Source organism: Mesoplodon bidens, assembly GCF_964165515.1.
Source record: "Mesoplodon bidens genome assembly, chromosome: 11".
Lineage (NCBI taxonomy): Eukaryota > Metazoa > Chordata > Mammalia > Artiodactyla > Ziphiidae > Mesoplodon > Mesoplodon bidens.
Genome location: NC_138167.1, coordinates 8,574,761 through 8,586,799, shown reverse-complemented (window position 1 = coordinate 8,586,799; position 12,039 = coordinate 8,574,761). Strand labels below are relative to the sequence as shown.

Genomic DNA, 12,039 nt, shown 5'->3' with positions numbered 1-12,039 from the left:
AGATAGATAGATAGATAGAAAGAAAGAAAGAAAGAAAGAAAGAAAGAAAGAAATTGTTTAGAAGAATCCATAGCTCAGAGAGAGAGATGATGTTAGAGGTATTAATTTTAGAAATGCCAGCATGTATTTAAAATAGGTACTTAGGGAGAAGGTATAGACCTGGGGTCAGCAAACTCTTTCTTTAAAGAGCCAGAGAGTAAATATTGAGGCTTTGTGAATCCTATAGTCTCTCACACCTATTCAGCTCTGTACACTGCAGTGTGATAGCAGCCATAGATGTTACATTTTTAAAATGTGGCTCAATTCTGATAAACTTTATTATAAAAACAGGCAGCAGGCCAGATTTACCTTGTGGGCCATAGTTTGCCAACTCTAGTGTGGCGAAAAGAAGGGGTCTGGTAACCTCGGGAACTCTGGTTGAGGAGAGAAAGCTCACAGTGGACACAGAAAAGCAGCAGCGAGAAAGGCCAGAGGAGAACCAGGAGAAGATAGTGACACAGAAGACAAGAGAGAAGATTGTTTGAAAATAGAACTGTGTTAGTGCTGTTGACAGGTTGAGTAAGGTGAGGCCTAAAATAGTATCCACTGGATATTTGGATGAGGTGGTTATTAGTAACCCTGAAAAAAGTAATTTCATGGGGGTAATGGTGAAAGATGGGAATAGATCAGCAAGTGAATGGAGAAAAGGAGGGGCTGGTAGTGTGTGTGTTATGTAGACGTCTTTTTTAAGAAGTTTAACTTTGGAAGGAGAAAACGAGGATAATAAGTGATGGAGGATAAAGACAGAAGAATATGGAAAGACCTTTTGAGGTCATTATGGTTTGGGCTGATTTTACCAGTGTGTGCTAGTTGGTGAGTGAAGGTCTTGAGAAATCAGTGCTGAGCGTCCCTAATGTCTGTCTTTGGCTCCTTCTGAGATGATTGGCAGTGTTTCAAGAGGCTTCCTGTTGCGTGTTCTTTTTATAATGAGTCCTATTTAATATTTGTGCACAGATATATCAGATTCCAAAGCAGATTACAAGAGAAGTTTAACACAAAGTACTTGCCCTCAAAAAGTTTTCTATCATTGTGTAATTTACTCCTAGACCTGTGTTTCAAAAGCTAAATCAGATCATGTTGTTACTCTGCTCAAAACCTCCCATTTCACACAGAGTGAAAACTTAGTTCTTATAATGGCCTACAAGTTCCTGCATGATCTGTACCCCACACTTTGCACCGCCACCCCCGCCCCTTGCTTCTCTAACCTCAGCTTTTACCATTCTCTCTCTTGCTCTCTCCATGGCAGCCACACCAGCCTCATTGCTGTTTCCAAATATGCCAGTTACTCCTACTTCAGGACTGTTGTACTGCTTATTTCCTCTACTTGGAATGTTCTTCCTGCAAATATTTGCATGGATATACTTCACCTCCAAGTCTTTGCTTAATTGTGACCTCCACAGTGAGACCTGATCTGCCCGATTTAAAATTGCAAGTCATCCTTCCACCCTGTCTAACATTGCCAGTGCCCCTTACCTGCCATTTTTCTTTTTCCTGTGACACTTAATCACTCTCTGATATACTGTATAATTTATATACTATAGCCTCTTTATTATGCTTATTACTTGTTATCTGTTTACTGGAATATAAACTCCATGAAGCAGCATTTTTTTCCTGTTTTTCCACTGATGTATCTTAGGTGCCTAAAAAAGTGTTCGGTAAATAGTAGTCATTCAAGAAATCATTGTTAAATAGAAGAATGAAGAAGCAGGACAGGATTTGGGAAAACATGTGCTCTTCCATTCAGCAGCAGCTTTGTGACCTGGGAAAAATTACTTAACCTTTCTGAGCCTTTCTTTAGAAATTACTTAACCGTTCTGAATTTGCTCACCTGTAAAATGGAGTAATTTGGGGGATTGGATGACATCTGGTATGATGTGTGACATCTTGGAATTCCTAAATAAATGCTTGTTTCTTTTCTTTCCCAGTTTTCTGAAATAATTTTATTTCCTTATTTTCAAAATCATGGCTACAGGGCTGTCCTTAGTTATCATCATCTCATGCTTGTTTTTTCATTTGTTTACTCATTTATTCTTTCAATGAATATTTACTGAACACCTAATCCACACTGGGCATCATTTGAGCCAGTGAAGAATGTAGCACTGAATAAAATAGACATTAATCCCTGCCCTCATGGAGCTTACATTTCAGTGGGACAGATAATGAACTAAATAAGTAAACTCTGTCATGAGTTAGATGGAGATGAGTGTTATGGAGAAAATTAAGAGCAAGAAAGAGTGGGTAAGAGGATCACAGTGTTAAATAGGGTCATGAGAGAAGTCCTGACTGTAAAAGTGACACTATGTCCGGAACTGAAGGAGGTGAGGAAATGAGCTATGCTGGATATCTGGGAGAAGACCTGCCAAGCAAAAGGGAATAGCAGATGCAGAGGCCCTAGGGGGAAGCATGTCCGGCATATTAGAGGAACACCTAGGAGGCCGGTGTCTCTGGAACACAGTGAATAGAAATTAAGTCAAAGAGGAAACAGGAGGCCAAATTGTGTAATCCCTTGTTCAGTACTGAAGTGGTTGGCCTCTATGGGACCTTTGTGCAAATTGGGAGATGTTTCCTCTGGGCAGATGCAGCTGCATAGGTGCTTGACTTGGCTAATGAAGTGTGGACTGGACTTCAGTCCCTACTTGGTGCCTTTGGCACAATGCACAAATGGCACAGTCAGACATGGTGGGCTTGGCCTTGTCATTTATGCTGTTCTTACACCAGAGTAATACCTTTCTTTAAGCTTTGGGTGAACACTTGTGTCTTCAAAGGAGAGCTGAAGAGCTTCCTCCTACCTCATCCTCCAACTTCTGCATGTGGCTGGCTGTCTTCGTTGTGGGAATGCAAAACAGAGACAACCTCATAGGACAGTTTTGAAAGCATTCTGCAGGAGATGAGGGAGTGGTGGTTAGAGGTTACATAAATTAGGATGGATTTAGGCTTACAAAATTGCATATTCTTTGTCACTTTTGTAAATAAGTCAAAACATCAGCTTCCTCTTAGAAATATTTAGCCAGCTGTAATTATTAATGTCATCCATAGACTTTTTGAAATAAGCATTTATTTGGAGCCGTATTTGGCTTTGTCTTAATCTACATTTCTAGAGCACCTAATCGTGGAATCTTATTAAAGGTTAAAACTTGACTCAAAAAAAAAAAAAAACTACCCAGTGAAACATACTTGGAGCCAAATATTCCAAGCTAGGTGTGGACTTTTAGCCAGTGAGGAACTCAAAGCCTAACTTCAGTGTTGTGAATACCAAGTTTCTTTGTGAGAACCAGTGAATTTCTTTGGGATTTAAGCCAGTATACATTTGGGTGTAAATGTAAAGTGAACCAGGGAACCACAGATAACGGAGCTGTGAAGAATGGGGTTTAAGGGGAAATAAAGCAGGGGGTTCTGTCTTGGCCATTTATGTTTATATCCCTGAGAAGGACAAAATTCTCCTGGATTTAGGTGGTGACTGAGCAACAAGAGTATAATTACAGAATTTTTACATATATTTTAAATGAAGATTTAAAAAATGCTATTAGACTTTGAAGTTTTTGGTAGCACTGCCAGATGCTCTCCTTTTCTAGATTAGAGATGTAGAGGCCTAGTCCCTGGGAAAGGGAAATGTTGTCTCTGTTGCATTTTCCCATTTCATAAATTTAGGGCATCAGCTTAAGTGTGGGTTTTTTTTTTTTTTTTTACTGGCTCCCTCTCCTTGCAACCCACTATGCAAAATATTAAGCCTATATCTGCAACCAGTGAGGGTTGGTTTGAATCCTACTAATACCAAGTTTATTACTGCTACTATTGATAATAATAAACAGTAGTTATTTTTACTTGACATTTACATAATGCCTTACAGTTTTTAAAGTATTTTCACATATGTTGTAAAATTTTTATAGCAACTCAAATGAGCAGGACAACATAGCTATGACCTTATTTTAGAGTTGAGTAGATTTTGACCCAGAGAGGTTTAGGGCCTTAGTTAAGATCAAGTGACTAAATAGTGTGAGAAGTGAGACTAAAACCAATCTTGAAGTTTCTTCTTTGACCTATGGAGACCCAGGCTTCCTTCCACCTACAAGAATTGGTTATGGAGGAGTTAGGATTATTTACTTGGTAGACAGGAGAATTTTGTCTATCTTTATTAAATGCTTCATTAAAATCAAGTGTCCTATGATACCACTGTGGACAAGACAGAGAAAAAATGGCTAGTTGGCTGTTATCATGGGGTAAATTCATAACTGGTTTGGTAACCAGAGTGCCGATCAGTGTTACCTCTAAGAGAGTTTCTGGAGGCATTCCAAAGGGTTTTGTCTCAACCTTACCTTTTCAACATACATGTCTGTTTTGTATGAGATACAGACAACAGGCTGATCAAATCTTTGAGTGATACAAGACTTAGGGTAACTGTGCTTCCTGTTTGCTTTTTTCTTTCTTTAAGCTCCAACTACTTTCCTGCTCTTCAGTCAAAAGAGCGCCATCAACCGCATGGTGATTGATGAACAGCAGAGCCCTGACATCATCCTTCCTATCCACAGCCTTCGGAATGTCCGGGCCATTGACTATGATCCACTGGACAAGCAACTCTATTGGATTGACTCACGACAAAACATGATCCGAAAAGCGCAAGAAGATGGCAGCCAGGTAATTCAGGGCTGCGTTCAAAATCCAGTTCTTCTGCCTAGTAATTGGACCAGCCAACCATCCTATTTTACTTAAGTCTTGACTCTGCTTGTGTTTGTGTATGTGTGTGTGTGTGTGTGTGTGTGTGTGTGTGTAAAACTGAAATTCTGAACCTAGCAGCTTTTTTCCCTCCTAATGATCTTTGAGTAAACGATTGTTTGATAATTCTATTAGAATGAAGATTGTGTTGTATTAAAATAACTTATGCTCATATATTAGTATGACTGTCAGTGCCACCCGTATCATTTATATAGTTGGGTTTTTTTAATTCCATTTACATGGAGTGTTGGAAACTTTGAAATCAAATAAACCCTTGGTTCTGATCTCAGCTTTGTCACTCACTAGGATTCTTATGAACTTTTTAGCTGAAAGGAATGTAAAAGCACATAGCCCATTACCTGTTAAATAGTGGGCACTCAATAAATAATAGTTCTATTACTAGTTAACTATTATTTAAAATGTTCAGAGGATGGGAAACATAAACACAGTCTCAGTAATCTGGGATATGTTATCATTAGTCTAATTTTTTTGTTTGTTTTGGTAACTATTATTTGGTGACTATGGGATAGGAATGAAAATATTATCAACACATCTTATCTGTGCTTACATTCTAGTCATGATTTACATACCACTGTCCATAATTATTTGCTTTCTTTCTGTGTCCAGGCAGTATTAGACCGGGACTACTATAAATAATTATTTGTCATTTTCCTTTTAACAGTAATGTTAAGTTGGATTTTTAATGCATTAAAATTCAGAGAGATTAGATTACTTATTTTTCCTATGTCTTGTCCGACAAGAAAGAGCAAGGAGATAGTGTATTTAAGGCTGCCGAGGATCATTTAGGGGTATAGTTGTAGCCGTATACTACAGATGCGCTTTACACGGTGTAGGCCAGGACCAGTAGGCTGATAACTAGTTGATAGAAACTATAGCTGTTGTTATACAGCCGAGGACATAGCAAATAAATGAGATAGCCTTATTAAGGAGTGTTACCTCAGAGATGCCGAGTAAATAAAATATAATTTATTCAGATAAAACAGATGAACAAAGCCTCTCTTTTTGCTTGCCTTTGTTTAAAAAAAATTTGGGGGGGCTGTAGATTTGAGGATCAGAGAAGGACATGACTGATAGATGTGGTTTGTAGCCCTGACTAATTGCTATTGTCTCTAGAGCAGAGTTTCGCAACTTCCGCACTGTTGATATTTTTGGCTGGATAATTCTGTGTGGAGGTCTGACGTGTACGTTGTAGGATGTTTCGCAGCATCCTTGGCCTCTCCCCACTAGAAGCCAGTTACACTCTCATAGGCGTGACAATCAAAAATGTCTCCAGGGCTTCCCTGGTGGCGCAGTGGTTGAGAGTCCGCCTGCCGATGCAGGGGACACGGGTTCGTGCCCCTATCCCGGAAGATCCCACATGCCGCGCAGCGGCTGGGCCCGCGAGCCATGGCCGCGGAGCCTGTGTGTCCGGAGCCTGTGCTCCGCAGCGGGAGAGGCCACAACAGTGAGAGGCCCGCGTACAGCAAAAAAAAAAAAAAAAATGTCTCCAGACATTGGCCAGTGCCCCTGGTGGAGGCGTTTGCAAATGCAGAATCGCCCCTGGTTGAACACCACTGCTTTAGAGGTATTTCTAGAGTGTGGTTCTAGCCTCAGTTGTCTCTAGTTTACCGGGACAGCGGCCACCTTCTCACTCTCATTTCTGATCAGTGCACTATCAGCTTCTTAGAGCAACTAATATGGCCTCAGCTTGCTCTACTGCTTTATGTCGTCATAACCAAAGGGAACATTTGAAATGTTCACTAAGAAGTGTCACTTGAGACTTGAGAGTTCCTTCTCAGGTGTGTGACCACGTAAGTGTAAGTATTGTGAGTGATCTCCTCGGAGCTATCTGGCTTGGAATCCAATTTTCTGTGTGTGTTTCTTTTTCTTTCCTTAGGGCTTCACTGTGGTTGTGAGCTCAGTTCCGAATCAGAACCTAGAAATACAGCCCTATGACCTCAGCATTGATATTTATAGCCGCTACATCTATTGGACTTGCGAGGCCACCAATGTCATTAATGTAACAAGATTAGATGGGAGATCGATTGGAGTGGTGTTAAAAGGCGAGCAAGACAGACCTCGAGCCATTGTGGTAAACCCAGAAAAAGGGTATGTTACTAAGGTGGCATCTGAAACCCTCATCAGCCTTCCTTTTCAGCCCATGTATATTCTTGCTTTCTCTGATTTTACTGTCTAGAATTTCCTTCCTTAGTCACCACTGCTTTAATTCTAATTTCTACCCATACCTCCAGGACTGTTTGAACTGTAACATCCTCCGTGAAGTTTCCCTTGATCTGCCCCACCCCCAGCCAGATGTGACGTTCTCCTCTCTCAAATACCCACCACTCTATGTCTGTACCTCTCTAGTTATACTTAGTCCTTTCCAATTTACCTTATACTTAATTGTTTTTCAGTCTTGCGTTTTCTACTAGATTTTAGGTTCTTTTATGATAAGAACTAATATGCCTTCTTTCATTTAACATAGAGCTTTGCACTTAATAAATTGTACTTACTTGAATCTGAATGGATGATAAGGAATTCAGCAGGGAAAGTAGCTTACTTCAAAGGAGTTACAGGAAAGAGATGAACTATAGAAGTTAAATATAAGAAATAATTCATATACGACATTTTCAGTTATGAAGTAGACTAATAGAGAAGAAATTTAAAATTTTGAGTCCAGATCTCTCTGATTACTACTATTTTCTTTTATTTATTGTATTGTATTATTCCAAAAGCATAAGGCTGCCTGTATCTAACACTTTATTAATTCCTTAAAGTTAACTCCCTAAGAACTTCTGTGTACCCTTTGTTACTATTACTGAAATTAATATATCCCATGACCTTCAAAAAAATATGTTCTAAAACATTTAAAAATAAGATTTAAAAATATTATTTTACTTCCTTTTGTCTTAATCAATAGCAATATTCTCATTTTGTGTGATTTCTTACTTTGGTAAACTTATAGTTTCCTCCTTTCTCTTCAGGTATATGTATTTTACCAATCTTCAGGAAAGGTCTCCCAAAATTGAACGAGCTGCTTTAGATGGAACAGAACGGGAGGTCCTCTTTTTCAGTGGCTTAAGTAAACCAATTGCTTTAGCTCTTGATAGCAGACTGGGCAAACTCTTCTGGGCTGATTCAGATCTCCGGCGAATTGAAAGCAGTGATCTCTCAGGTACCCAAGAAATGTGTTTCCTTATTTTGATTTGAGTTACTGAGATGATTCACCAAGAGCATTTGTATTTTCCTTCTATTGTATTATTTTTGTACACATTTCTTTACAGTTTTATTCATAACAATAGTCAGCATCAAGTTGGTTGGGAAGTACTTTTTCTTTAACCATCAACATGATTACTCCATTTTTATCTAATAACTTGCCAGTTTTCTTTTCTTTTTTTTTTTTTTTTCTGTACGTGGGCCTCCCACTGCTGCGGCCTCTCCCATTGTGGAGCACAGGCTCCAGACGCGCAGGCTCAGTGGCCATGGCTCACGGACCCAGCTGCTCTGCGGCATGTGGGATCCTCCCGGACCGGGGCACGAACCCGCGTCCCCTGCATCGGCAGGCAGACCCTCAACCACTGCACCACCAGGGAAGCCCATTGCCAGTTTTCTTGATTTGGGCTCCGTAAATAATGTTTCTAGTGCATCTCTTCTCCTTTTGTAATTCTTCCGCTCTACTTTGTCTTATCTCTGGCCTGAATTCTAGCCTATGATTAGTCTCCTGCCTGCTGATTTTTCCCCCCTGAAAGTTTACACACTGTTCCTAAATTAATTTTCTGAAGCATGGTTTCTAATCATGTCACTAACTATACTAAAAAAAAAAACCCTTCAGGGTACTCTTATAACCTGAAGAAAAAAAGTCTGGTTGAATGCTTAAGTTGGTATTTTCCTTTCACAAACTCATCCTCAAACTCAAATGATCTTAACATTCCTGGTGTGTGTTTTTTTGTTTGTTTGTTTTGTTTTTTGCGGTACGCGGGCCTCTCACTGTTGTGGCCTCTCCCATTGCGGAGCACAGGCTCCGGACGCGCAGGCCCAGCAGCCAAGGCTCACGGGCCCAGCCGCTCTGCGGCATGTGGGATCTTCCTGGACCGGGGCACGAACCCATGTCCCCTGCATCGGCAGGCGGACTCTCAACCACTGCGCCACCAGGGAAGCCCCCTGGTGTGTTTTAATGAAATTAAATAATTTGTTTGTCTTCAAATATACTTTTTACTTTCTCATTTCTCTGTGGTCCTCTCTTTAGAATCATGTTTATTCCCCTACCCCCAATTTCTGAAGTCCAAATACTCTGTGGTCTCACTAGTGATCAGGGAAATGAAATTAAAATAATACACTATTTATATCTATCACAGTCATAAAATACGATGTTGATTATTCCCAACATTGGCCGGAATGGTAGAAAATGGCATGCTCTCATACACTTTTGTAGAAGTGGAAATTGGTAGAACCTTTTTGGAGGGCCATTTGCTGGTAAAGTTTTCTTTCAGATAGCTGTCTTACAGAACCACTGACCCCGTTGTACAACGGTGTTTGCTGAGCATTATTTGTAATAGTCTATCACAGAGAAATACATTCTAGTATATCAAGGGTATGAAATACTACAATCATTCAGTAATTATTACAGTCATTCAGTAGATCTGTGTGTACTGACATAGAAGGATGATTTTTAAAATTAAGCTGTATAGTAAGGTTTATTAAGATTTAGTTTTATTTAAAACTTAAAACTATATTATACACACACACACACACATATAAATACACATACACACACACACTATATACTATATATACTGGCAAATTGCCTCCAAAAATGTATGTACTACTACACACACACACATACAGATACATACACATACAATATGTATACTATTAATAAATATATAGTTAGGTATTTTTGTATATTCCTTGAGAAATGTGCGAACAAATAAACCTTGAGAAAGGCGTGGAAGGTTAGCATACTAATATGTTAAGAGTATTTATTTCTGTATCATTTAAGTTTTATATTTTTGCATATATGTGTAACTTGTTTAAAAATTTAAGAAATTCTGTCCTTTCAGGTTCAAATGCCTCCCTTCCATTATGCCTTCTTTAACTCCAAACAGTCATGCACTCATTTTGCGTGTGTATGCACACACCTGGCATAGTATATTCTTTCCCTTACCTGATCACCTGTATCTCTTATATCCCCTCTCATTTGTATAATAGTTATTTATATCAGTGTTATAACTCTTCCTGGTATTTAAGGTGGGATTTCCCCCTTCATTCCTTTTCTCTTTTCTCTTCGTTTATGATGTTTATTTTTTGTTATAAAAGCGGCACATGTTTACTAAAGACAGTTTAGCAAATAAAAAAAGAAAATCCAAAACAATATCATTATTTATTTATTTTTAAAACATCTTTATTGGAGTATAATTGCTTTACAATGGTGTGTTAGTTTCTGCTTTATAACAAAGTGAAGCCAGTTATACATATACATATGTCCCCATATCTCTTCCCTCTTGCATCTCTCTCCCTCCCACCCTCCCTATCCCACCCCTCTAGGTGGTCACAAAGCACGGAGCTGATCTCCCTGTGCTATGCAGCTGCTTCCCACTAGCTACCTATTTTACATTTGGTAGTGTATATATGTCCATGCCACTCTCTCACTTCGTCCCAGTTTACTCTTCCCCCTCCCCATGTCCTCAAGTCCATTCTCTACATTGGTGTCATTATTCCTGTTCTGCCCCTAGGTTCTTCAGAACCTGTTTTTTGTTTTTTGTTTTTTTTTAGATTCCATATATATGTGTTACCATACAATATTTGTTTTTCTCTTTCTAACTTACTTCACTCTCTATGAGAGACTTTAGGTCCATCCACCTCACTACAAATAACTCAATTTCGTTTCTTTTTATGGCTGAGTAATATTCCATTGTATATATGTGCCACATCTTCTTTATCCATTCATCTGTCGATGGACACTTAGGTTGATTCCATGTCCTGGCTATTGTAAATAGAGCTGCAGTGAACATTGTGGTACATGTCTCTTTTTGATTTATGGTTTTCTCAGGGTATATGCCCAGGAGTGGGATTGCTGGGTCATATGGTAGTTCTATATTTAGTTTTTTAAGGAACCTCCACGCTGTTCTCCATAGTGGCTGTATCAATTTACATTCCCACCAACAGTGCAAGAGGGTTCCCTTTTCTCCACACCGTCTCCAGCATTAATTGTTTGTAGATTTTTTTGATGATGGCCATTCTGACTGGTGTGAGGTGATACCTCGTAGTTTTGATTGGCATTTCTCTAATGATTGGTGATGTTGGGCATTCTTTCATGTGTTTGTTGGCTGTCTGTATATCTTCTTTGGAGAAATGTCTATTTAGGTCTTCTGCCCAGCTTTGGATTGGGTTGTTTGTTGTTTTGATACTGACCTGCGTGAGCTGCTTGTAAACAAAAGACTATCGTTATTAATGCTTCTTTTTTTGTCTATGCATGTTTTATTGTTTGGTTTTCCACCCTTAATTATGAAATGGTTCCAACATAACAGAAAGTATAGAATTTCTGCCATCCAGCTTTGTCAGATCTTAGTGTTTGAACAAATAACACATGAGGGAATCCCCATAAGGTTAACAGCTGATCTTTCAGCAGAAACTCTGCAAGCCAGAAGGGAGTGGCAGGACATATTTAAAATGATGATGGAGAAAAACCTACAACCAAGATTACTCTATCCAGCAAGGATCTCATTCAGATTTGATGGAGAAATTAAAAGCTTTACAGACAAGCAGAAGCTAAGAGAATTCAGCACCACCAAACAAGCTTTACAACAAATGCTAAAGGAACTTCTCTAGGCAGGAAACACAAGAGAAGGAAAAGACCTACAATAACGAACCCAAAACAGTTAAGAAAATGGGAATAGGAACATACATATTGATAATTACCTTAAATGTAAATGGATTAAATGCTCCAACCAAAAGACACAGACTGGCGGAATGGATACAAAGACAAGACCCGTATATATGCTGTCTACGAGAGACCCACTTCAGACCTAGGGACATATACAGACTGAAAGTGAGGGGATGGAAAAAGGTATTCCATGCAAATGGAAATCAGAAGAAAGCTAGAGTAGCAATTCTCCTATCAGACAAAACAGACTTTAAAACAAAGACTATTACAAGAGACAAAGAAGGACACTACATAATGATCAAGGGATCAATCCAAAAAGAAGATATAACTAACAATTGTAAATATTTACGCACCCAACATAGGAGCACCTCAATACATAAGAACAAATACTAACAGCCATAAAAGGG

The 12,039-nt window shown here is 39.1% G+C and overlaps 1 protein-coding gene across 1 annotated transcript in view; it reads left to right on the top strand.

The window, feature by feature from the left end:
• Nucleotides 1–12,039, top strand: part of LRP6 (LDL receptor related protein 6) — a 178,613-nt gene that overhangs the window by 133,009 nt on the left and 33,565 nt on the right. Inside the window, exons 13-15 of the mRNA XM_081248508.1 lie at nt 4,469–4,671; nt 6,647–6,858; nt 7,734–7,924. Of these exons, the coding sequence (XP_081104634.1) occupies nt 4,469–4,671; nt 6,647–6,858; nt 7,734–7,924 (606 nt within the window). The remainder of the gene's footprint in view (nt 1–4,468; nt 4,672–6,646; nt 6,859–7,733; nt 7,925–12,039) is intronic.